The sequence below is a fragment of the Marmota flaviventris genome, chromosome 1 (assembly GCF_047511675.1).
Source record: "Marmota flaviventris isolate mMarFla1 chromosome 1, mMarFla1.hap1, whole genome shotgun sequence".
Taxonomy (NCBI): domain Eukaryota; kingdom Metazoa; phylum Chordata; class Mammalia; order Rodentia; family Sciuridae; genus Marmota; species Marmota flaviventris.
Genome location: NC_092498.1, coordinates 7302485 through 7329818, shown reverse-complemented (window position 1 = coordinate 7329818; position 27334 = coordinate 7302485). Strand labels below are relative to the sequence as shown.

The 27334-nt window shown below is 42.3% G+C and overlaps 1 protein-coding gene and 5 non-coding genes across 6 annotated transcripts; all 6 read left to right on the top strand.

The window, feature by feature from the left end:
• The first annotated feature begins 1519 nt into the window (after positions 1-1519).
• Positions 1520-1591, top strand: Trnac-gca (transfer RNA cysteine (anticodon GCA)). Its single transcript has one exon. It is a non-coding gene; the product is annotated as a tRNA-Cys (tRNA).
• A 3513-nt stretch (positions 1592-5104) lies between these two features.
• Positions 5105-5176, top strand: Trnac-gca (transfer RNA cysteine (anticodon GCA)). The gene has a single exon. It is a non-coding gene; the product is annotated as a tRNA-Cys (tRNA).
• Positions 5177-6499: 1323 nt separating this feature from the next.
• Positions 6500-6571, top strand: Trnac-gca (transfer RNA cysteine (anticodon GCA)). The gene has a single exon. It is a non-coding gene; the product is annotated as a tRNA-Cys (tRNA).
• Positions 6572-8112: 1541 nt separating this feature from the next.
• On the top strand, positions 8113-8184 carry Trnac-gca (transfer RNA cysteine (anticodon GCA)). The gene has a single exon. It is a non-coding gene; the product is annotated as a tRNA-Cys (tRNA).
• Positions 8185-18824: 10640 nt separating this feature from the next.
• Trnac-gca (transfer RNA cysteine (anticodon GCA)) lies at positions 18825-18896 on the top strand. The gene has a single exon. It is a non-coding gene; the product is annotated as a tRNA-Cys (tRNA).
• Positions 18897-21573: 2677 nt separating this feature from the next.
• On the top strand, positions 21574-23167 carry LOC114084052 (homeobox and leucine zipper protein Homez-like). The gene is given in 2 exon segments (XM_027925250.2): positions 21574-22047; positions 22049-23167. Coding segments are annotated over 2 exon segments (1566 nt in total). The 5' UTR covers positions 21574-21600.
• Positions 23168-27334: the final 4167 nt, after the last annotated feature.

Below are 27334 nucleotides of genomic sequence, written 5' to 3'. Positions count from 1 at the left end.
ACCGGTCCAGCATACAGCCACACCTGTGGATAGGTCTTTGTACCAGCAGGGGGGTGAGGTTCTTTGCCTCACCTCTGTTGGCCCCCAAATTTTAGCTGAACGACCATCACAAGCAGAAGGGAGGAAGATACACCAAGTCAATTGACGGCTCCTTTTGGAAAAATTGTACCACTGATGACACCATCAGCAAAAATACCCCAACACTACCACAAGTCGATGTACCAACAGATAGTTCACAATGCATACAAGTAAGTTCACAATGCATACAAGTGATACATAGTCCAGGCAAGTTCTGCATGTTACATATAGCATAGCCCAATCTACACCTGTGGAGCCTAATCCCCTGGAACCTCTTTCTACAGTATGACTGGAAATTTTATCATATAGGCTGGGTATTATTAGTAACTGTGCTATTCTATCTTGTGGTGAAATTACTGATATACCCTTGGAGAACTGGCTATAATTTTTATTTCACCTTCATAATCGGGATCAATTACCCCAGGACTTATCATAAGTCCTTTTAGAGTAGAAGAACTGTGTCCCAATAATAAGCCTACTGTTCCTTTGGGAAGAGTTCCTTTTACCCCTGTGGGAATGATTTGAACTGCCATCTCTGGAGTTAGTACTGTTCTGGCGGAGGCGCAGATGTCCAATCCTGCGCTTCCTCTGGTTTGTCTATTGAGGGATTTAATGGACAATGTGTCCTGGGCACTACCCTGATGGGGTTGCTGGGTTCCTCCAGTGCTCTGTATATTTGTGGTCTTGGGCCAATTGGCTGGGTCATGTGGGTGAAGCCAAAAAAAGTCCCCCAATGAGCAGCTGTGGTCTGAAAGGGTGGGGAAACAGCCCAATGAGCATCACCACAGAGGAGCCAATCAGTTGGCAGCTAGAAGTTTGCTGGGGCTGCTGTGAGCCAATCATCAGCTGGCAGCTGGAAGTTTTCTGGGGCCCCTACGGTTGTGGCTCTCAACAGTATATTTTCTCTTATATGTGATAGGAATAGAGAAAAAAAGGAAAATAAAGTTGGAGGTATCTTCTTAAAATTGAAAGGAGATCAACAGAATAGAGGAGAGGAACCAGGAGGAAGAAGAAGATGATGGAAAGGGGAAATACTGGAGAATGATATTGGTCAAAATGTGTTGCACACAAGATCCCTAGGTCCCCCTTCTCAGAGGATCAAGTTAGGGGTTCTCAGGAAGAAACCAAAAATTTTTGCTCTTGTGCATCCCGGACCCCATCCAGGGTCTGATGAGCAGGCAGCTCTTAAGGTCTGGCTTCTCAAATTGAGTGTGAAGAAGGTTTTAGCTGCAGACATCCAAGATTTTTATTCCTTACTCCTATCCAGTTTCTAGGGAAGATGGGTACTGGTTATACCTGCAATTATGTAGACAGGAAATGGCGTGGCCTGGCAGGAAGGAAGTGTATGATGGCAAAGCACTAACAAACACACATCTGCAGGTGGAGAATCCAGGGTGTGGCAATCCAGGTATAAGATGCTTATTACACATACATAACAGCAGGGGGTATAGCTCAGGGGTAGAGCATTTGACTGCAGATCAAGAAGTCCCTGGTTCCAATCCAGGTGCCCCCTCATTTATGTACTATCCAGTAGTTACCTTAACCAGTACCTCTTAGGTGGGTCCTGAGTGACACTGAGAGATCTCCATTGCGTGGGGTTTCTAGAAACCACATTAGATCCTGCTTCTCAGAGCTCCATGACATGGGGTCACAATAATATTGTTTTTATGTATGGGGCCTATGTACTCAACCCAACTGCCCTACTATCATCACCAAAGACCCCCAAGGCCACCTTGACTTGGAGTCCCCCACCTCATGAGTACAGTGCACACACAGTAGATCTCAGAAGCTACCTGGAGTCCCCTTCCCACCTCCCTGTGCTTCTCCTTCTCTTTCATCCTTGTACATTCCATCTTCATCCTTTGTTCACAGTCAAGGACAAATGGCACTGGTTTGTCCAGAGCTGGCCACTGGGTGATGAGATGCATTTCTGCATTCCCAGGTCCCTAACTCTGGCAGTCTATGGTGGGGGACGGGGCTGAGACTGTGCTAACAAGGACAAGCAAAATAAGGAGGTGAAGACCTGAAGGAGGCTGCAGATGTCAGGAGGGTTCCCATCCAGTTACAGTCAGTGCTCACTGAATTTCAAAAAACTGTTTTCTACTGGGTTTGGTGTTGTCTCATTCTTATATTGCCAAGGCGTTGAGATGTGATGTTAGATTGCTTATTTGGTACCTTTCTATTCTTTTAAATTATGAGCTCAATGCTGTGAACTTTCTTTTGAGAACCGCCTCCATACTGTGTCAAAGGTTTTGATATGTTGTATCACTATTCTCATTTTCCTCTAAGAAATTTTAAATTTATCCTCTGATTTGTTCTGTTATCCATTCATCATTTAAAAGTATATTATTTAGTAACCAGGTCTTAGAGTAGTTTCTATTTTTTAACTTATTGTTGATTTCTAATTTTATCCCATTATGATCTGATAGAATTCAAGGTATTATCTCTGTTTTTTTTTTTTTTTTTGCATTTGTTAAGATTTGCTTTGTGACTGAAATATGGTCTGTTTTAGAAAATGGCCTATGTGGTGCTGAGAAGAAAGTGAAAGTCATTGATGGATGAAATATTCTATAAATGTCTGTTAAGTGCAAATTATTGTTTTTAGTTCTGTAGCATCTTTATTTAGTTTGTGTTTGAATGATCTATCCAGGCATGAGAAAGGTGTGTTACTGTCTCCTAGTATTATTATATTGTGGTCTACTTGTTTCATTTTTAAATGTTTTTTTTTCTTTTTAATTTACAGGACAATAGAATCTCTTTGATTCTTAATGTTGAGAAGGGTTTGTTTGATGTACAGAGATACTCCATTGTTTGGGGGCATGAATATTTATGATCATTTTCTCTTGTTTTTTGATTCCCTTAATCATTATGAAATGACTTTCTTTGTTTCTTCTGATTAATTTTGGCTTGAAATCCACTTTATCTGATATGAGAATAGTAACCCCTCCTTCTATGGATGCAAATGCCAGTGGCCATTTCCACCTTTGCTCTGGGGTAGCCAGTCTTTGATGAGGTACTATAGAGCCAGACAAAAGGTGCCCTGCAAATCTGTGGCAGTGTGACCTTGACCTGCACCCTCTGTTAGTGAGCAAACTTTTCTTCTTTCCCAATTCACCTCTTCTCCATTTCCAAGGAGTCAGGTTCATAGTTTGTCTTTGTTCCAAGTTGTGAGCAACACCCTGCTCCTTTGCTCTCTTTGGGAGACCTCATTTCCTGCTTAGCTGGGAAGACCAAGGCCATGTGATATGAGGCCCTCAGCATCCTCACGCTCTCCTGTCTTTAACTCTTGTCTACCAAGTCTCAGAGAAGAAAACAACCTGTCTCCTCCTCCCCAGAGCAAACCATGTGTTCCTGGTCTACCCAGAGTGAGATGGCCCTACATCTCAGCAGGATGGTTACCATGGTGGACACTGAGGATTCCACGTGTTGGTGAGGATGTGTGACTGCAGCCACACTCACCCTGCTGGTGCAGTGGAATCTGGTGTGACCACTCAGACCCCTGTCTGGCATCTTCGATACTGAAAACATGAATTCCTAGTATGGAGCAGTTCTTTTCCTAGATATAGACCCCAGAGAGTGTCCATGCACATGCAGGAATATCCAGCAGCATTGCCCTCAGGAGCTCACACTGGATACACATGGAATGTCTGTCGTCAGTGGGACAGATAGACAAATCATGCTGCAGTCAGCCATGGAACACAGAGCAGGAATGGAAAACAACAAATGATTGTGACAGTGGACAGATGTGGATGGATCTTATTGACATGAGGATGGGTGAAAGGGGCCAGACTCAGAGTATCTCATGTCTGATTCCATGTAGATGAAGCTGCACAGCAGGCCAACTCATCCACGCTGATGTTTTGGCAGGAGGCAATAATAAGGAGGGAGTCCACAGGAGCCTCTGAGTGCTAGAGACTAACTGTGCCTTGACTCAGGTGGTTACACGTGTGCATGCATGTAAACCTCCATCAACCTCTCCATGATAACTCACATACTTTATTGAATATGCTATACCTCCTTAAAATAAATAAAAGGAAACATGTCAATTACATTTTCATTTCTTGAACATCTCATTTGATTCATTCATAATATCTATATGTTCATTTTGGTAATCTTTGCTCCTCTATTCAGATTAGAATTCTTTCTTATGAAAGATACTCTGATTTATTCAAATAGTTTCATATTTGGGGACTTTGCAGGTTGAATTCCATTGATAATTGGTTCTCTTTACTCAGTGAATGGAGCTGGTTCCTTGTGAGCCTATGTGTTCAGCAAACAGTAGGAAGAACTTAGTACGTGCTGTTTGAAGTATTCTACATGGATTAAGCCATGTAGTCTACAAACAACCCAACAAGTGTGCACTCTTATTATCTCCATTTTACAGGTTCAAAATGAGGCACAGGGAGAGTGTCCTGCCCCTAAAACTAAAACCCAGGCTGTCAGCCTTCAGGGTCAAAGCTGCAGGCATCTGTGTCACCCTGCTCCTGCCAAGCTGCTGAGAGCATGTCCTGCTCCTTGAGCTCTCTTGGTGTTGGTTCTTCAATATTCAGATTCCTAAATCTACTTCCACGTCTGCATCATTCTCAGTGTGTATTAACTGGAGGAGAAGTTGGAAGAGTTATCATTTGTTGTAGATTTTAGTTTTGGAGAAAGTGCCCTGAACTAAGCATTGAAAGGAAGGTCAGTCCCAATTGTGAAGAAGTGGGTCAGAGCAGACACCTGTATCAGTGGAGTGTGTTCCGGTAGGTCCCACCATGAAGGCGCAGTATTTGGCTGTGAGGGCCATTCTAGCAGCCAGTGCTTCTCCAGGCTGCTACCTGCACAGGGCCCCAAAGCTGGGAAGACACAGGCTGAGGACTGTTGTGGAGGGGAGGCTGTCTGTTGTAGGCAGCAGTCTGATGAGTTTCCTCTGACCCAGGTCTGGTAGCTGCCAAGAGCTCCCATCCTGAAGTAGTGACTCACACGTCACAGGTTGTCTCGAGTGGCTGTAGGACTCAAAGATATAATGAACCCCATAAAAGTAGCAGGGGGTATAGCTCAGGGGTAGAGCATTTGACTGCAGATCAAGAGGTCCCTGGTTCAAATCCAGGTGCCCCCTACTCAGGCTTAATTTTGGCCTTCCCTTATTAAGGGGTAAGCTGGTACCTGATGGATGAACCATTTGGCTGCACTCACTGGGTGGTAATTGGAGGCAGCTGGGGTATACCTGGAGGAAGTAGCCACTGGGATATCACTGGGGTTTAAATTTGGTTCCTGTGTGGCTCAATCACTGTCTCTGCTTCCTGCTGCCAAGAAATGAGTAGATTTCCTTTGGCACACTCTTTCTCTGTGATACTCAGCCTCATCTGTGGCCCAAAATACAGGAGTCAGATAACCATGGACTGACCCTCTGAATTTATGAGTCTAAAATCAACTTTTATTTTTTAAAAGGGGTTCTTTTGAGGTATTTTGGTCACCATTATGATTTACATATGAGGTGTCGCCAAAAAGATAATGTGTGAGAAAACACAAGGAGGTTTACAGGTGAAATGATTGCGTTATGAGAACCTTAACATTATCAGTGCATTGATCCCCTGATAGGGTTTAACTGGTTGGTAACTGTAGTAGGTGGTGCGTGGTGAGAGGAGGTGGGTGACTGGGGACTTGCCTTTGGGGTATGTATTTTGTCCATGGTGAGGGGAATCTCTCTCTGCTTCCTGGAGTAATGTCCTGACCTGCTTTCCTCCACCACACCCTCTGCCATGATGTTCTGCCTCACCTGGAGACCTGCAGAATGCAGCTGGCTGGAATGGAATGAACCTCTGAAACCACAAGCTCCACACAAACATTACCTCCTTAAAATTTTTCTTGTCAGGTGTTTTGGTCTCAGCGATGAAAAACTGACTAAAAAAGTCACAGTAGTGAGAAGCTGACTAACACAAGCCCAGATCAAAGCAATAGATCAATCCTGTCTCTGACTCAGATCCTGCAGGGAGCTGCTAGAGGCACACGGGATCCCTAGGTCCCTTCCCAGAGGATGGAGGTCTCAGGGGGAAACCAATGTTTGCTCTTGCCCATCCCAGACCCCAACCTCAAGTACGAATTAGAATCACCTGGACAGTCTATCAAAGTACCATTTCCCAGTGCCACCCTCACCTCCAAAGGGTCTGCTGAGCAGCCAGCTCTTGTACTCTGGCTCCTCTGATTCAGTGTAAAGGAGGTTCCTGCTGCAGACAGCCACCATTTTTAGGCCCCACCCTCAGCCAGGTTCTAAGGAGGAGGAAGGTGCTGGTTACACCTACAGGTGTGTAAACAGGAAGAGGCGTGGCCTAGGGGGAAGGAAGTGTAGGATGGCTGACACCAGCAAGTGCACATGACCAGGTGAGGAATCCTGGGTGTGGCCATCCAGGTTTGAGGTGCTTATTACACATGCATAGCAGCAGGGGGTATAGCTCAGGGGTAGAGCATTTGACTGCAGATCAAGAGGTCCCTGGTTCAAATCCAGGTGCCCCCTATTTATGCTTACTTTTGACATTCTCTCCTACACAGATGCCTCAGCTTCCTCTTCTTCTTTAGTGCACACCAGTTAAACATTCTTTTTTACCACAAGCAGCCAATGCTGAGGCTATGGTTGTTCTTAACCCCATGTATGAATTAGAATCACCTGAACAGTCTATCAAAGTGCCATTTCCCAGGCCCCACTCTGCACTCATTTTAGCACAATATTTTACAGGGAGAGGTTTGTCTCTTGTCTTCTTTTGCTGTTCTGTGGACAGTATTGTGATTGTGAAGTGGGAGACACCAAGTGGGGCCTTGAAGGCAGAGTACTAGTATAATTGGAGAGAAGGACTATGGCACTTGTCCCTGTGCTATGCCATGCCAATCTTGGACCATATAACTGTACTTTCATGTGAAGAAAAGGAAACTTCTGGTTTAATTGCTCATTAGTGTCTTGTGTGGATTTTGGCTATTTGTGTGTTCAAATGCACAGTCAAGTCTCATCCTACACAAAACCCCAACCCAACCCTCACTCATGGCTGTTTCCTCTCTAGGTCTTAGAACCTGCAAAGTCCTTACTCACACCTCTCCTCATTCCTACCTCTTCTTCTTGCTCTTACTGAACCTATTCATTATCCTCATGTTGACCCTCTTCTCCTCCGTCTCTCTCATGGCCATGATCCTAGGCAACCCTGTGGCTGTCCTGTTTGTGTACCTTACAGTTGCCCCTCAGTCATGACTTCAGCTTCCCTGAAGTTCTTGCCTGTGGCCTCTCCCCTCCTCACAGCTCTTTTCTTTTTCCATGGATGGAAATGCTGGTGGCTGTTTCCACCATTTGCTTTGGAGTCTCCAGTCTTTGCTGGAGTAAAGAATGGAGCCAGAAAAATGGTGCCATGCAAATCTGTGGCAGAGAGACCTCAACTATCACCCTCTGTAAATGAACAAAGGTATAAATTATGTCATTATGTTCTTTTCTTCTTTTTATACATAATTGGAGAGTATGTATCAGGAGTAGAGCATTTGCCTGCAGGTCTCTTGTTCAAATCCAGGAGCACCCTGCAGTGTCACCTTCTACCTACCTGATTTAGCAGTCTCCTTATTAGAAAGGATTTGGTCACCTTCACCACTCTCCAGAGACTGTGATGGCTTCTGCAGTGTGCCTCCTCAGCATATTGAGGAGGTATGGTCACTCCTTTCCATAGTTTTTCACCTCTGTGACTGTAGCTTGTGCTCACCTGAAGCTTGGAGATATTTCTGTGCCTTTCAACAGGCAAGGGCACTATACAATCCTGGGCTCAGCCAAATGTTTTTCTGATTACATTATGGAATCATGAAAGTTCAATGGGGTTGAGAAAACCCTTGCCACTGTTCATCCTATCATCCAATAATTCTAATTGGCAGGAAAATGGTATTGGAACTTACACTTGTATTTTTAAGTGACTTTCAGGATACAATACATATGAAAGTCAAACACTAGCAAGTACACATGTGAAGGTGGTAAAATCCAGGGTGTGGCCAGGAAGGTTTAGAATGCTTATTAGACATATATAAGCAGTAGGGGGTATAGCTCAGGGGTAGAGCATTTGACTGCAGATCAAGAGGTCCCTGGTTCAAATCCAGGTGCCCCCTCCTTTTGCCCTCAACAAACACAATGAAGAATTCAATTAAAATTGCTGGTAAATGGACTGAAATACAGAACATCATGTTAAGTAAAATAAGCCAGACTCCGAAAAATCAAGGAATGTTTCCTTTCCTATGTGGAAAGAAGGTGTGTAAGTATCAAATATTATAAGGATAAAGGGAAGATCAGTGGAGTAGATGAAGGAAACAGAGGGAGAGAAAATGGATGGGAAACAGGAGGATACAGGGAATGAATTAACAAAATCATGTTATATGTATATATAAATGGTACCACAGAGAATTTTGCCTTTATGTATGTAGAAAGCATCAATGAAAAATAAGTGAGTGAAAAAAAGATCAATAGAGTGGAGACAGGAGTATAAGGGAGGGTAAGAAGGGGAGATGAAATGGTAACCAAGTTTCATACATGTTTGATTTTCTCAAAATGAACACAACTTATGTACAACTTTAATGCACTAATGAAAAATAATAGAAAAAAACTTTTACTAAAGAAGGGTAGAGTTGACATTTGTGGGGAAAGAAAAAAAAAAGGAACCCAAATCGCTTATTTCTAGCAGCCATAAGAATTTCCAGGAAACCCCAGGCAGTATTGGATTCTGCAAGACTGCTAAATTATGATGTAAATTTAATTCACAGCTTCCCTGGTGTGACAACTTTGGGATCTGATCTGGAAAGTGAGATTCCCAAGGATTGTCATGGAGATTCATAGGATTTGTAGAACCTGCAAGTTTCCTAATCAGAAGAGCTCCAACCCTCCCTGACAGCTGGAGGCCCTCCTGCTCTCCCGCTGAGCTGAGTGTATTACTCCTTTGCTTCTCCTCTTATCTCAGCCCTACTGCCTCTTTCTTTTAATCAAGAACTTGAGAAAATTCCAGGTTGCCAACTCCAGAGTCACACCTTGCAGGTGGAGGTTTCAATGCCAAAATAATGACCAAACTATGCTTATTCATAGCAGAAAATCAGAGGAATGTATATAGAAATGAATTCATGACAGCCGTGGACCAAGGAGAGAAGAAAGTAATGTTACACTCCACTGAGTTTCTTATTGTTTTGATTCTGGGTTCAGTGTCTGACCTGAGAAGCAGAAATTAGTTTTATGGTTGGCTCAACTTGTTAGTTCAAACTGAAAGCCAAAATATTTCAAAAACTGATGGAACTGAGATGTCAGGATATCCTTGAAAACTAAATCTAGATGGGAAAAGTGAAGTATACTGTGTGTGACATGTCCACACCCCTGCCTCCTACAAAATGGTTAGATGATAACCCCTTCAATTCAAAAAGAACCCAAAAGCAGATAGGCATATTTGTTGGAGGATTATCATTGAGAACCATCTTATTTGCATATCCTTATGGGCCCATGAGAGATGCCATAGCTAAAATGTGTCCCCTAATTAGATTTGAGAATGAAAGTTTCTTAGAGAGTGGAAAAGGTTAAAAATTGCCCTTGATCACATTCCAGGCATCTTAATAGCCCACAGAAATACTGTTGATGCAGACAGTCCATGTGGAGTTCTGAGCACCCACACTGAGTAGGTACTATTGGTTCATTTTCTCATTCTTAGAAACAACTACTGCAATGGCTCACCATGTGCATACAGCTTTGCACACTTGCACAAGATAAACCAAATGCACACTTTAAAGTCTCTGCTTGCAAGTAACCTTCCAGAAAAGTCAATTACAACACATCCCTCCATCCCTGTAGAAAGTGCCCATCACCTTTTGAAATAGTCACATATATTCCATGCATGAATGATTATGTCACCATGAGGGAGGTTTCGAGATGGTGGAAGAGATGAGGTTGCTTTCCTGGCTGCACCACGGTATGAAAGCAAGAAAGCAGATAGGCATATTCTCAATATGGTGGGTTGAATAAAAAGGGACTGTACTGGGAATTAATACTGGACGTTCAAAGCAGATCAGGGACTCAGGAGGTTGGATATTACAAAATAAATAAATAAGAAATCCCAGCCTCATTGCTCCCAACCACTGCCAGCAGTGCCAATCACAACAGTCCACCCACAGGCAAAGTGGAGTAATAAGGAAATTAAAGGAACACACATTTTTAGGAGGTTTGTGGCATGTGGATCCTAGATCCTAGATCGAAGACAGTGCCATGCTAAACAAAATAGTGTACTGCTCAATGTCCTTGTGCAGGAAAGAAGCTGCATCTCTCCCTTTATGCTTGAGGAGGACAAAGGAACCATTCTGTAGCCCTGGCATGGGGCTGGCAGCCAGGGGATCCAACTCCTGACAAACCACATATGGGCTCAAAATACAGGGCTGGCAAATGCACACTGCATGATACAGAGAGTGCCTAAGTGACCAGGTGAAAATCAAACACAGATAAGGGTTTACACAGGGCAATAGAGGTCATCAAAAACCAACATGCTCCCCTTCCCCATGAGCCTGGTGGCTCACAGGACAGGTTGGGAGAGACACAATGGCCAGCTGAGAGTTCTTAAGGGCAGGGACAGGAGATACAAACCAAAGTAATACACAGTCTTTTCAATGAAATAATATCAGAAAGTTTTCCAAACCTAAAGAATGAAATGGAAAATCAAATACAGGACCCCAAATACACAAAATTACAAAGACCCACACCAAGCCACGTTATTATGAAAATGCCTAACATATAGAATAAGGAGAGAAAATTAAAGGCTGTCCAAAAAACCTGACAGGTCACATTTAGAGGGAAAACAAACTGGATCTCAGCAGATTACTCAACGCAGACCCTCAAAGCTAGGAGGTCTTGGAATAGTATATACCAAGCTCTTAAGAAAATGGATTCCAACCAAGAATACTATACCCAGCAAAATTAAGCTTCAAAACTGACAATGAAATTAAAACCTTCCATGACAAAGAGAAGTTAAAAAAATTCACAACTAGGAAGTCTGCACTACAATACATACTCAACAAAATATTTCATAAAGAAGAAATGAGAAATAAAAGTGAAAACCAGCAAAAAGAGGAAAATGCCATAGAAGAACAGTCAACCACAGAAGAAATCAGTTCAAATTAAAAATCAGAAATGATGGGAATAAAAATCATTTCTCAATAATAGCACTAAATGAAAATGGCCTAAACTCATCAATCTAAAGACATAGATTTGCAGACTAGATTACAGAACAAGAGCCAACAATATGCTGCCTACCAGAGACTCACATCAAAGGCAAAGGCATCCACAGACTGAAGGTAGAAGGATGGGAAAAGACATATCATTCATCTGTATCTTGTAAACAAGTAGGGGTTTCTATCCTCCTATCAGACAAAAGTGGTCTTCAAGCCAACGTGAATAAGAAGGACATTTCATACTGCCTGAAAGGTACCTGAAATTATACTACAGAGCTGAAGTAACAAAAATGGCATGGTTTTGGCACCAAAACAGACATGAAGACCAATGGTACAGAATAGAAGACACAGAGACAAACCACATGATTACAGTTAGCTCATACTAGACAAAAGAGCCATAAACCTACATTGGAGAAAAGATAGCCTCTTCAACAAATGGTGCTGGGACAACTGGAAATCCATATGTAGCAGAATGAAATGAAACCCCCCTCTATCACCCTGCACAAAACTTAACTCAAAGTGGATCAAGGACCTAGGCATTAGAACAGAGAACCTGTACCTACTAGAAGAATAAGTAGGCCCAACTCTCCATCATGTCAGCTTAGAAACCAACTTGTCCTAAAGCACAAGAAGTAAAATCACAAATCAATAAATGGGATGGTATCAAACTAAAAAGCTTCTTCATAGGAAAGCAAACAATCAAGAACTTGAAGAGAGAGCTACAGGATGGGGAAAATTTTTGCCACCTACACCTCAGGTAGAGCATTAATCTCCAGGATATATAAAAAACTCAAGAAACTTAACACCAAATAATCCATTAAACCAATCAATAAATGGGCAAAGAAACTGAACAGGCAATGCACAGAACAAGAGATACAAATGGCGAAAAATATATGAAAAAGTGTTCAACATTTCTAACAATTAGAGAAATGCAAGTTAAAACTACACTGAGATTTCATCTCACTCAAGTCAAAATGAGAATTATCAAGAATACAAGTGACAATAAAAAAATTCAGTTGATGAGGATGTGGGAAATAGGTACACTCATACATTGCTGGTGGGACTGCAAATTAATGCAACCCCTCTGGAAAACAGTATGGAGACTCCTCAGAAAATGTGGAATGAGATCACCACTTGACCCAGCTATTCCCATCTCTGGTTTATACCCACAGGACTTAAAACCAGCATACTACAGTGACTGTTTATAGTAATTCACATGAATGTTTATAGTAGCTCAATTCACAATCATTAAGCTATGCAACCAACCTAGGTGCCCCTCAACAGATGAATGAATAAAGAACAGTGACATATGTACACAATGGAATATTACTCAGCCTTAGGAAAGAATGACTTTATGACTTTTGCTGGTAAATGGATGGATCTGGAGATATCATGTTAAGTGAAATAAGCCAATCCCAAGAAACCACAGGTCAAATGTTCTCTCTGATATGCAGATGCTAACACAAGGCAAGGCAGGGAGAATAGAAGTTTAGTGGGTTAGACAAAGGGGAATGGAAGGGAGGGAGAGGCAATAGAAATAGGAAAGACAGTAGAATGAATCTCACATAACTTTCCTATGTTCATATAAGTATCCACCAGAATTTTTCATATAAGAATCCTCATCATGTACAACCACAAGAAGGGGATACTATTAGAATAATTTACACTTCATGTATGCCTAATGTCAAAATACATTCATGAGTGTTTTTTTGTTTGTTTGTTTGTTTTGAGAGCTGTATAGACAAAGCATTAGCAACCTTTATTAAAAAACACTGAGACTGTGTGTGATGTAAAAAGATCTCTTGGCCTCTAATATTCCACATATGGGAAGCAAGCTGAGATAACTGCTCATTCACCAAGGCACATATTTGCCACTGACTTCATCATAAACTACAAAGGAGAATAATAAAAAGGGGTTCTCTGAAGGTGGAGCCAGGCAAGTTCTTATGCAGAAGGTCTGAATTGGAGTCAGTCCCAGGTAATAGAATCAGGACCTAATCAGGGAACCTTCCCTAATCCTGGGTGGTTATTGTTGGCACCACTGAGTTTTGAAGTGGTTATTTATGTATTATCATGGTAATATGCAGGAACATACTGAAATTGGTATCTAGAAGGGTGTTCCAGCTGTAACATCAGATTATAAAATATGACATATCCCATTTTCCCAGTATGTATGCACAAGGCCTGGGTTCAATCCCTAGGACCACAAAAGAAAGAAAAAATAATCTATTTATTTGTCTCATTGGATAAATTTGTTTATGTACTTGTTGTCGAAGTGGCTGATATGTTGTAGAAGTGGCCAGGACCCAGCCTCCCTCTCTCTCATATTTCTCAACTTCTGAGTGAAAAGAGAGGGAAGAATTCCATTTACTGAGGGAATTGAGAATGTGCATACAATCATACTGGGTAGGAAAGAGCCTGAAGACAAGTAAGAGTCCTCTGGGGACTGGAAGGTGACCTCCTGGCCTGAAGAGGGGTCTCTTGTCAGGCTGTGGTGCATGTGCAGTTTCCATCAGGGAGGAAGGAATAGCACTCACAGTGTGCCGTGGAGTCCTTGGGCATGGGAATAGGTGACACATGCTAAGGGGAACCCAGTCAGTCAAGGGGTCACAGCTCAGGGATAGAGCATTTGACTGCACAAGAGGTCCCTGTGCAATTCCAGGTGTCACCTACTGATATATTTATATATTTTTTTATTGGCAAACCTACACTGGTCTTTTTTCTGGTCAGTGTTCTCCCTGCCATTAACCCTCAGCACCACCCTTCTAAATCTTGTGTCCGTTGTCTCTGGTTCTATCAGTTACCTGGCAGAAGGAGGATTCCTGTGGTCAGTGATCTGTTTGTTTTTCTGAAGGTCTTCCTTAGTTTCTCTGTAAAGTTGGCATTGAAAGGAAAATGACCACGACACTCGGAGTGACCAAGAGATCTTTCTTGCAGCAGTGTCTGATTATCAGGGAAGGAAGTGAGAAAGAGAGAAAGCGAGAGAGACCAGGGAAAGAGAGAAGAAAGAGAGAAAAAGAGGGAGAGAGAGTGAAAGAGAACAAAATGAGAAGAGAGAGAGAGAGAGAGAGAGAGAGAGAGAGAGAGAGAGAGAGAGAGGAAAGAGAGAAGAAAGAAATAGAGAGGGGAGAGGGGAGAGTTTATAGCCAAAATCTAATAAGGTCTTTGGGTCTGCAGGCTGCCTTGTTGGCGTCCAATGATTGAATCATACAGTAGTTGCTAAGGGTGTCATCTTCTGCCTTCAGTCGGACTGGGCAGGGGCTAGATGTGGGTTTCCGTTGCACCAACAGGTGGGGGTCGAGTGTTCAGCCTTGAGTGGGGTTAAGTGTTCACATTTGAGGCAAACAAGCCAAAAGGAACCAGACGAGTGAGGGTCGAGTGTTCAGCCCACCCTGCAGCTAACATTTGTTCAGCCAGCTCCGCAACTAACATTCCTCCCTTTTTGTTTTTCTAAGTGGCGTGGAGATGGTGCAATTCCATCTGCCTACTTCCTGCTAAGAAGGGGTCAGTGTGGGGCCTGTCTGGGAGAGTGGGGGAAGGTTTGGGGGACAGGCTTGGGAATACCAGGGTAGCTAGAGATAACATCCAGTGGCTACAGACAGTTATCTTGGAAGGGGCAATGTCCATAAAGGTTCCTTGAAGCCATAACTTGTCAATGACATCAAACCATTCCTAATGGAGGAGATCCTTGGTATTAGCCATTAGTCCTGTCATAGGGTTTCAAGGAAATATCAGAAGTGGCTTGGTTGAATCCAGTAATGTTAAGGGTGACTGCATGATGGCAGCCAGTGGAAGGGCAATCACCTTGACACATCACCTGAGAGTGGGTGGTGCCATCCTGGTGTCATGTTGCTTGGATGTAGAATTGCCATCTGTGGGTTGGGATGGAAGCTTGAAAAGAATTAACAATAGGTACAAAAAGCAGAGGGTTGGTGAGAAATCTTGAGTTTGATGGGCCCCAATGTGGTGGAAGTTCAGGACTGGACATTTGGAACAGGTGCCTATTTTAAGGTGGGAGACATGGTACCAGGTACTGCTTTATAAAACACAAATTGTCATATCTGTAAGAACAAAACAATTCTTTGGAGATGTACAAAGTATAATACTCAAGCTCTGACACATATGCATTCTATCAAAGTATATAATCATCACCAAAGAACTAGCAAGGAAACTATACTACAAACCCACATGGAAATACATTGAAAAATTCACATCAGCCTGATATCCTACAATACTAGGGCAAGAAAATGTTGGCCATAAAAAAAGCCCCACACATAACAGAGGAAGAAATCCATCTCAACATATGCATGAAACCTAACACAGAAACATGAAATATAAAATTAAAAAAGTAAGAAGGTTACACATGACAGCAGAATGCATTTCATTCATAGTACACATATAGAACACAATTTTGATTTTCTGTAGTTGTACACAAAGTAGAGTCACAAATAAATTTTTTTAAAAGGTAAAAAGGTATCATGTTACCTCCAAATGTTCATAATTCACCAACAACTGATTCCAAGGATACTGAAGTGGTTGAAATATGAGATACAAAATTCAAAAGAATGTCAAAAATGATAAATGAATTCCAAGAGAACACAAAAAGTCCACTGAATGAATTAGAAATTCAGTACAGTTTGGTTTTGAAAAATCAAACAGATCTTGGAAATGAAAGACAACAAATCTAATAAAGTGTTTATTTGGAAGTCTCTGTAATAGAGTAGAATCTCAGAGCTGGAAGACAAAGTGGCCAGTCTTGAACATTCAGACCATATTAAACAAAGGAAGTAAATAGCCATAGCCAATACATGAGATTGATATGGATTCTCAGGTACAGGAGGCATTGAGAACCTCAAATACACAAGATCAGAAATTAATCTCTGCATGACAAATGATAATAAAAATACCTAATATATTAATTAATGGAATTATAAAATGCTTAAGAGAAAAATGTCAGGTTACACTTAGAGATAGGCCATCAGAATTATTTCTGATTTCTTGGTACCAACTATAAATCCCAGGAGGGCTTGGAATGATGTGTTGCAAACACTGAAAGAAAATAACTGTCCACCAAGATTGCTAGAGCCAACAAAGCTATCCTTTAGAATCAAGAGGAAATTAAAACCTTCCAAGATAAGCAGAAACTATAAGAATTCATAACCACTAAGTTGGCACTATGGAAAATATTTGATAAAATACTACAGAGAGAAGAAATCAAAAACAACCTCAGAGCTTGCAGATGGTCAAGTCTCGTTTGTTAATCAAAATGCACCAAACTCTGCATCACAAATTATGTATCTTCTCTCATATGTGATAGATACAGAGGGAAAAGGAAAAGAAAGTTGGGGGGATGTCAAGAAAATTGAAGGGAGATCAGTAGAGTACAGGAAAGCTACCAGGGGAGAAAGAGGAGGATGGAATGGGGAAATACTGGAGAAAGATATTGGTCAAATTATATTGTATTTTGTGCATGTATGAATATTTAACATCCAATGCTACCATTATGTACAATTAAATTGCACAAATCAAATATATGGTAGGAAAAACAGACTGTGGCTTTGGGAAACAGTATGGATCTTGAGCATATTTGGAAAACTCAGATAGATTGGATGAGGCCGTGGGCCTTGGGTAGAGGTGAGTATGGTTTGCAGGTGACTCTGATCCAGAAGGCAGACTGTGGCACATGAGTCTCTTGGCCCAGTTCCTTGCTTATTCCCATATCTGGCCCTTTTCTAAGAATTTTTTCAGATCTTGCATTAGAGATGGACCCTGAACTTTGGGTACTTGGGTAGTCACGTGCTATGCCTAGTAGTGCCTCTTCAGCTGCTGAGCTGGTGGTGTGGCGCCAATCTGGGATCCTGACCTCTCTGGAAAGATGTCTCACTTTCCACCTAGGACTGCAACATGCAGGAGAAGAGAGCAGAGAGTGGAGATGCAAGATGAACCCCTAAGGGCAGCAATATGCAGGGTGGTGTGAGGAAGTGGGGAGTCCTAATGGAGGGGAATAGTGAAGAAAAACTCAGGAGAGAAGGAAACAGCAAGGTTCCAGGTCTGAACAGAGATTCTGCAAACTGTTTCCCCCCACAGGTGCTGAGGATCAGGAGGAGGCTGCAGTGTGCTGGGCAGGAAGACTTCTAGAAGTGCTGGGACAGGTCTCTGGGGAAGGACAGGGCCAGCTCAGGGTGAGAATGAGGTCTGTCTGAGTGAGGTCAGTCACCTCCCTCTAGTTCACTAGAACAAAGAGATATGAGATCCTGTGATCCATTGTTAATCAGGGAGGTCTGGATAGGGACAAGGGGATAACTCAGGGCAAAGCAAATGCCTGCATAGTAGGAGCGCTGGTTCAAGATGCTGTCACCTGCTGACCACTCTGTTCATAGGGAACACATGTTTCCAGCTGCTGTCCTGATCATGCTCTAGGGACTTTGGATCTTTGGACTCACACTTCTTCACCTTTCAGTGGGCTGGATCCTCTCTTCAGGCTCCTTCTGTGTGAACCTTGAAAGACTGGGAAAATAAAGAGAGAGGGGAGGAAGAGGAGAGCAGAGGGGCAGTTCATCCCCTGCTCAGAGCGTTTGGTGAACAGAAGCCTTCATCATCAATATGGGTTCTACTGTGACTCACTTTCTAATCAGATTATTTTCTTGGGGGAGGGATGATTAATTAATGTTTTTCACTTTTACAGTATTTTAGATCACTAACAGGGTTTGGTTTCAGGTGTCCCCCCAAATCTCCAGAAAATATCCAGACATTAAATTATTTGATTCTGAGTGGTGTAACCCAATCAGTGGATTAATCCATTTGATGGATTAATTATTTGAATGAACTGACTAGTAACTCTAGGCATTGTGGAGTAGTAAAGATGCGGTGATTTGGGACGTGCCCTGGGGTTTGTACTTTGTCCCTGGTGCCTCACTTGCTGTCTCTGCTTTCTGGTTGCCACAAACCAGCATCTTTCCTACACCACCAACTTCTCCCATGATGTTCTGACTCCACTAAGGCCCAGAACATTTCAGTTTTATGATCACAAATTGCACCTCTGAAACTGGGAGCCTTATCTTCCCATAAGTTGTTCTTGTCAGGTATTTTGGTCACAGTGATGAAGAGTGAACTAACATAGGTACAGATTAAATGAGTACCTCCAAACTGTCAGAGAGTCAGAATCCCACATGGATCTGCTAGAGGCACACGTGATCCCTCCATCCCCTTCTCAGAGGGTTGGGTTAGGGGTTGTAAGGAGGAATCAAGAATGTTTGCTCCTGTCCATCCCAGGCCCCACCCTCACCTCCAGAGCATCTGCTGAGCAGCCCGCTCTATGGTCTGGCTCTTCTAGTTCAGTGTGAAGGAGGTTCCTGCTGTAGACATCCATCATTTTTATGCCCTTCGCTCAGCCAGGTTTTAGGGAGGAGGAACATGCTGGTTACACCTGCCTAGTCAGGGAGTGGCCTAGCAGGAAGGAAGCATATGAAGGAGGACACTAGCAAGTGCACCTCTCCAGGTGGAGAATCCAGGGTGTGGCCATCCAGGTTTCAGGTGCTTAGTTCACATCCATAGCAGCAGGGGGTATAGCTCAGGGGTAGAGCATTTGACTGCAGATCAAGAGGTCCCTGGTTCAAATCCAGGTGCCCCCTTGTTTATGTACTATTTTGGTAGCTACCATAACCAGTACCTCTTAGGTGGGCTCTGAGTGACATTGGGAGATCTCCATTGGGGTTGATAGAAACCACTTTCAATCCTGCTTTTCAAAGCTGCATATCATGGGGCTGCAATGACATCCCTTTTATGTATAGGGCCTCTGTTCTCAACCCTACTACCCTACTGTCATCATCCAATACCATGAAGGCCACCTTGACTTGAAGTCCCCCTCTTCATTAGTACAGTGCACACACAGTAGGTCTCAGAAGCCACTTGGAGAGCCCTCCCACCTCCCTGTGCCTCTGCTTCTCTTCCACCTGCACATTCCACCTTCATCCCTTGTTCTCATTCAAGGACAAATGGCACTTGGTTTGGCCCAGAGGTGGCCACTGTGTGATGAGATGTGTTTCTGCATTCCCAGGTCCCTAATTCTCTGGTTTAGGTTGGGGGACGGGGGCAAGACTGCTAATAAGGACAAGCACCACCAGAAGGTGAAGACCTGAAGGAGGCTGCAGATGTCAGGAGGGTTACTCAGTTACAGTCAGTGCTCACTGAATTTCATTGATTTAGCCTCTGATTTTAACTATTCTTGGCTTCTACTGGTTTTTGGTGTTGATTTGTTCTTTTTTTCTAAGGCCTTGAGATGTTATATCAGATTAGTTATTTGGTACCATTCTATTCTTTTAATATATAAGCACAATGCCATAAATTTTCCTCTTAGAACTGCCTTCGACTGTCCCAATTATTTTGATATCACTATTCTCACTTCCTTCTAAATATTTTTAATTTTCCTCTGATTTCTTCTCTTATCCTTTCATCATTCAAAGTTTAAGAATTCCCAGATATTAAAAATACAAAGATTATATTTTCGGACCAAAATAAAATTTAACTAGAAATAAATAAGATTAAATAACTAGAAAATCCAACAAGATTTAGACATTCTCTAGTGTATTCAGAAACAAAAAATTTTACTTCTAAACAAACTATGTGTCAAGAAAAAATTTGTAATAGGGATTAGAAAATATTATACTAATGATTATGACAAAAATACTAGATGTTGAAACTTGGCAGTTGCAGCAATATCTGTACCTGGAGGGCAACAATAGCCTTAATCCATCTACAATAATGTAAATGGAAAAGTGAAGAATAATTAAACACTGATATAAAAAACCATTTAAATACAACAGTAAAAATAAATTCAAAAAGGATAAGGAAGCCGGTAGAAGAGATTAATTAATGAAATAATCAATTAATGCAGTAGAAAATAAATAGGATCTATAAAGCTGAAGTTATTCTTTGAAATAAATAACAAAAATGATAATTCAGACAACATTAAGTATAAAAGAAAACACTGACAGTCAACATCAAAAAAGTAAAAGTTTACATGATTATATTCTATATAGAATTAAAAAATACTGAGATTATGAGCCAATTTTGCCAATAAGACCTAATACAAGTTGGCGTAGAACATTTTTTAGAAAAATACAATATGCATGAGGAGAGAGAAATCCTTTGATTGATGGTCCTAATTCTCTCTCCCTTCTCACTAATCCGCTTTGGTTAGTTTAGGAGGACTGATCTGGCTGAATAGAAAATACAATACTTGATCTGATCCAGTTCCTAGTACATGCACTTCCTGAGCAGTTGATGGCAAAGCTTCACACTCTCCCAACTACCAATAATATGCCAAAAATACGCCCAGAAAGCTTCCACTGTTATGTGGTCCCTCCCACATCCCTGTAAGAGCAGGACATGGTAGGTATCTCCTGCCAGATTTGCTAGGGTGTGTCCAACTGAGTCAAGCCCAAGAACATGTTTTCTTGAAATATAGGGAGATCCATGAGATTATAGATCTCATAATGCATTGTTCACAACTGATCCTTAATAAGTCTTATTTACATTTATAATGTAAATATAAGTAGAGTAATTGGAACATTGGAGGCACATTAGAGGTTGACTGGGGTTTTAGGGGGCCCAGAGGCAAGAAACTTCAACTTGTATCTTGAAAGCTGAGATCTTGAGCAGTACCCAGGATCCCCCAAGACATCTTCCCTCACCTCTTTGATCTTTGTCTTCATCCTCTGGCATAGTTTTATCAAAATCAATAAAGAAGAAATAGAAATCATAAATAATCCTATAACTCTTGAAAAAGTTAAGTTCTTGAAAATTTTTTGTCATTAAAAAATTTTTAAAAAATCCTCCACACATGTAGTTTCAACATTTGTTTGACTAAACATTCCAGAAAGAAATGATGCAAGTCTTAAGCAAACACTTCTGAAAATAAAAACTAAATAAAATGGTACCTTCCCAACAGATTTTATATAGCTAGTTAAACAGGCTATGAAAAATACCAAAGATTGTGTAAGAACAGAAGACAACAGACCAACCTTGCATATTAACTATGATATTAAAAACAATTTATAGACTTCGGCTGTGGCTCTCAACAACTAATCCTGGCTCAAACCTCAGGGGATCAAGAGTTTCTAGCCTTAAAGATGAGTGTATATGTCTTTCTATTGGTTACCCCAAATTTTTGCCAGATATTAGTTTGAAGGAAGTAGGATGGCTGTTAGAAATTGCTATTGTTACCAAATGTAATGTGGAGGGTTGGGGAGGCAGGGGCAAAGAAGGGGATAGCAATAGAAAATAAAGCTCAGCGCTGAAGCAGCTGTCCCTGAAGGGCACAAATCAGACCGCACCATGCCTCCTAATAAAGAGGCCAGCAGTGTTACTAGCTCACCAGCAGGGCTCATCTGCCTTCCTCCAATTTCTGAGGAGCTACAGCTTGTGTGGACCCAAGCAGCCCAGTCCAGTGAGCTAGACAGCAATGAACACCTGCTACAAACCTTCAGCTACTTTCCCTATGCCAGCCTAGCAGACATTGCCCTTCTCTGCCTACGTTATGGGCTACAGATGGAGAAAGTCAAGACTTGGTTCATGGCCCAGCGCCTCCGCTGTGGCATTAGCTGGTCATATGAAGAAATAGAAGAGACTCGAGCACGAGTGGTATACCATCGGGACCAACTCCACTTCAAATCCCTTCTCTCTTTTACTCATCATGCAGGGCAGCCACCAGAGGAGGTGCCACCTTCTCCAGTGCCACCTCCAGAACAAGGTGGTCTTGGAATAGGCCCTGTGACTTTTAGAGAGCCCCCCCCCCAAGATAAAAGGATTGAAGGTAGAACCTGAGGAGTTCTCTCATATATCAGCACTGCCACCGAGTCACCAGAAAGCAAAGGAGTCCCTTTTGACACCTGGCAGTGGAACATTCTCCCAATCAGATTTTTGGCAGGATCTTCAAAGCAGTGGCCTCTCTAAGAAACTGGCAGGCAGTGGTCCTGACCACTCACATGGTGTAGGTACTTCTTCCTGGAACCACTCCATAGCTGTCCACCAGTCACGTGCTCTGGATAAGCCCCCATCAATCTCATTACTTGCCAGTAGTTGTAAGGAGGAGTCAGCACCTAGTATGACTCCTTCTTCCTCCTCTACCTCCTCTTCTTTCTGGGTACTGGCTAATGGAGCTACTGCCACCTCTAAACCCCTCCAGTCACTAGGCTGTATCCCACAGTCACTCTCACCCAAGGAACAGGCACTACCCCCACATCTGGAGCCAGCCTGGCCTCAAGGGCTACGGCATAACTCAGTGCCAGGTAGGGTTGGCTCCACAGACTACCTTTCCCCAGGTATGCAACGCCAGCAAAAGACTAAGCGTAACACCAAAGAGCAGCTGGCTATTCTCAAATCCTTTTTTCTACAGTGCCAATGGGCACGGCGTGAGGATTACCATAAATTGGAACAGATCACTGGTTTACCTCGGCCTGAGATCATTCAGTGGTTTGGTGACACACGCTATGCTTTGAAGCATGGGCCACTAAAATGGTTTTGGGACAATGCAATACCTGCTGCCCCTAGTTTTCAAGACCCAGCAATTCCTACACCACCGTCAACCTGCTCTTTGAAAGAATGGGCTGAGACACCACCTCTACCAATTCCCCCGCCCCCACCGGATATACGACCTTTGGAGAAGTATTGGGCAGCCCACCAACAGCTACGGGAAATTGATGTCCCTCAGCTGAGTCAGGCGTCAAGACTTAGCACCCAGCAGGTACTGGATTGGTTTGACTCTCGATTACCTGAGCCAGCTGAGGCGGTAGTTTGTCTAGATGAAGAAGAGGAAGAGGAAGAAGAGGAACTGCCAGAAGATGAGGAGGAAGAAGAGGAGGAAGATGAGGAGGAGGAGGATTATGTGATCATACAGGACTGAGCGAGGGAGGGATTTTGGGAAGGAAAAGATCTGTTACTAAAAGATGAACCAAATTTTAGAAACTTTAAACAAAGAAACTACGTTTTTTAAATTACCTTGTGGCAAAGAATTTAAAAGCTTTTGTATTCTTCAGGGTGGATGATAGGGTTGTAGTAAGTTGAGGGTGGACCAGGGAGGATGATCATAGTACACAAAGTCAGGGATTGGATCAGCAAATAATCCAGTACTCTAGCCACATGTAGAGGAGGCCAAGAACCTGGGCCAGGAAATGTCTCCTGTTCTTTATAGGCTATTCTTTTCCCTTAGTGTACTACAGAAAACAGACCTCAGCTACACATATATAGGAGGCCTGGAAAGAAGGGGTAAAGAATTCTGATTTAATTAATAATTCTAATGAATCACCAATCCCACCATTTTCCCTGGAATATAAGGCTGCCTTGTACTGTTTCCTTCCTCTCTGAGCACAAATTCTGTGTAATGCAGCTAAGATCCTCAATAGGTACCAGGCCTTGTCAGAAATACTCTCTCTTCTTATATCAATTTGATGCTCTGTGTTTTACCTGCTTCATCACCGAATCACTGGTGGTAAAAATGTTCTCATTTTTGATACTGGGACAACTTTGTCTTCTACCTTTTTATCTTTACAAAATCCCCTCTCTATTAACTATTTGTCTCAGGGTAAATCTTTCCCACAGAGTTGTAAAAAAGTTTTAATAATAGGTAGTGAATATTTAGTCTGGATATTTATTGGAGGTGAGAATTAAGAGAAGATATCCTTTAAAAAAGTAGAATTACACTATAGGGAATGATGGAGAAGAGGGGATGATTTCTCCTGTTCAAAGGAAGGATGGTAGGAAGTTCCAGGTTTGGTTTTACAAACTTGACACAAGCTCCTGTCTAGTTTGACAAAGACTGATTTTTCTTCTTCTTTCTAACCCCCACCCCAACCTCCTTGGCTCAATTTGCATCCAAAGAGAATTTTCCCTCTCTTAACTGAATTAATTATTGATGTTTTGGAATGATTTTCTTCAGTTGGGATCATATACAAAGCAAAAAGATATCAATGGGTTAACTATCTAAAAATAAGAGTGGAAGCCCCAAATTGCTAGAATAATAATAAAATGGCCAAAAATAAAAAAAAAAATTTTAAAAAATAAAAACAATTTATATTGGCTGGAGTTGTGACTCAGCAGCAGAGTGCTTGCCCAGCACATGCATGGCACTGGGTTCGATCCTCAGCACCACATAAAAATAAAATAAAGGTAATGTGTCCAACTACAACTAAAACGAAATACTTTTTAAAAATTTATAAATGTTTTAATAAATCAGATTCATTGTTACATAAAAAAATAACATGTAATAACAAAATTAATTTTAATCCACAAATGCAAGGTTGGCTTATCATTAGAAAGCTCTGTTAATGCAATTTGGAACATACTATTTATAGCAAATGCTTTGACCCTCTATGGATCAACTTTCGTCATCTCTGTGCTGACAGGCCCAAGTGCCAACTGTCCCCACCTTGACTTACTCTGACAGCTTGTTAAGGCTGCCAGAACAGGCAAAACCCAAAAGTCCCAGGGAAATAGAACCCCATCCCCAGGAGCAGCCCTCAGCCACTATTGCTGGAGTGGGTGGATAAATCCTTCATCCTTGTCCTTTGGGGAAGGTGATCTGAGACAGGGCACACACTTTCAGAGATTCCAAGTGGCACAATGCTCCAGTTGCCTGTGATGCCAACTTTCCTGTATCCAGCTATTTTTCCTTCCTTCCTTTCTCTGACTGACATACCCACTCTACTGGGGATTCCTGGGTTTATCTCCCAAACACTACTTGGCATCAAATTTACTTCTAGAGAAATCCAAACTGAGACCCCAGATTAAAGGAGAAAAATCCTCTGCTTGTTAAAAGACATGAAGATAAACATTCATCAGATTCAGTACACATTTATGAGTTTTAGAAAGTTTTTAGCCAACTAGGGAAAGCACCCTGACTCTATAACATGTGACAAGGAATCTACCAAACACATGAAATGGAATACTATCCATTGGTGGGATGTTGAAAGCTTTTACTGAAAACTGGGAACCAGACAAAAATGTTTATTATCACCACTGCTCTTCTTAATGAGCTTAATGAGCTTCTTAATCAGTTAGGGCTCAAAAACCGTAAAGTAAAATGTGCAGTTTTAAAGGAGAATGAAACCTCCTTAATTTGCAAATGATGCAATTGATCAAGGGAGCACAAAAGGGTCTCTAAGCACATTTTAGATTTATTAGCTGGTCTAGCAATGTGGCTGGATTCAAAGTTGAAAGTAATTGCATTTCAATGTAATGGACACAAATTTTCGAAAATGAAACGTTCTATTTGACAAACATAAAAATATCAAATTCCTAGGAATGAATCAAATCAAAGATGTGAAAATGATCTGTTCAACTATGGAGCATCGTGTGGAGAAACGGAAGAACAAAAACAGTGAAAAGATGGACGGTTTAGGGATTGGATACCTCAACATGACAAACATGTCAATTTCCCCGCATTTTATCTAGAAGGTCAAAGCAATCTAATCAAAATATCAAGAGAGAAATTCAACATGCATGGTGTGAAGATGGGACGGAATTGCAGTAGCCCATATTGCCAGACAAGAAGAAGGAGCTGGAGGATATGCCCTGCCAGATCTCCAAACTGAGTGGAGCCCGGGAAGCAAGGGTTCCCGTGGTTGGTGCAAGCACAGGCAGAGCCCAACAGGTGAGAGCAGATCCTTGGGAGAGCCCCTCACAGACTTGGCTGATGGCCACCATGACCTGCAGAGCAGGGAGGAAAGGCCAGCTGTCCAGCAGATGGTGTGGAAGTCTGGGGTGGCCATCAGGAAAGAGAGGTGCCTCTGCCTCATTCCACACTCGAAAATCAGGTCCCAGTGTGTCTCGAACCTCAGAGTGACAGGCAAAACAACAAGTCCGGGGAGTCAGGAAAACATAAGGAAAGGCCGTGAAGGTGGACACAAGAAGCACAGCAGCCACAGAAACAGATGGATAAGGGTGACAGAATGAAAACGAACTCTAGGTCGTTACTAGACACCACTGGGGAAAGTAAGTGGGGTGAAGGCAGAGACTGACAGTGAGGTGGATATTTCAAAAGAATGAGAAGAAAGGTTTTGAATGCTTTCACCACAAAGAAATGAAAAATGCCTAAGGAGACGGGTGTTTAACCCGATTTTAACATCAAATAATGTTCAAATGCATCAAATCACCACCATACATGTCCCGTGTATATGTACAGTTCTCATGTGTCACAAAATGGACACCAGTTAAAGAACTAAGAGGCAACTCATGGGGTGGGAGAGACTGCATGTATTACTGAAGAAGGGTTCATGGACGAAATATATGAAGAACTTGCACAGAGCAAAGAAAGAGTGTAGACAACACAGTAGGTAAGTGAGCAGAGACGTGTCCCAAAACTGAGTGTGCATCAGACCACAGTGTGAAACAGTGTTCGGACCTCACTGCATTCACGGAGACAAATTAAACCACACTGAGATGACCCTATATCTCAGCAGGATGGTTACCATGGTAGACACTGAGGATTCCACGTGTTGGTGACGATGTGTGACTGCAGCCATGTTCACCCTGCTGGTGCAGTGGAATCTGGTGTGATCACTTAGACCTCCATCTGGCATCGTCGATACTGAAAACATGAATTTTCTATTATGGAGCAATTCTGTTCCTAGATATAGACCCCAGAGAGTATCCAGCAGCATTGCCCTCAGGAGCCCACACTGGATACACATGGAATGTCTGTCGTCAGTGGGACAGATAGACAAATCATGCTGCAGTCAGCCATGGAACACAGAGCAGGAATGGGAAACAACAAATGATTGTGACAGTGGACAGATGTAGATGGATCTTATTGACATGAGGATGGGTGAAAGGGGCCAGACTCAGAGTATCTCATGTCTGATTCCATGTAGATGCAGCTGCACAGCAGGCCAACTCATCCACGCTGATGTTCTTGGGAGGAGGCAATAACAAGGAGGGAGTCCACAGGAGCCTCTGAGTGCTAGAGACTGAGTCTTCATTCTGGTGGTTACACGTGTGCATGCATGTAAACCTCCATCAACCTCTCCATGATAACTCACATACTTTATTGAATATGCTATACCTCCTTAAAATA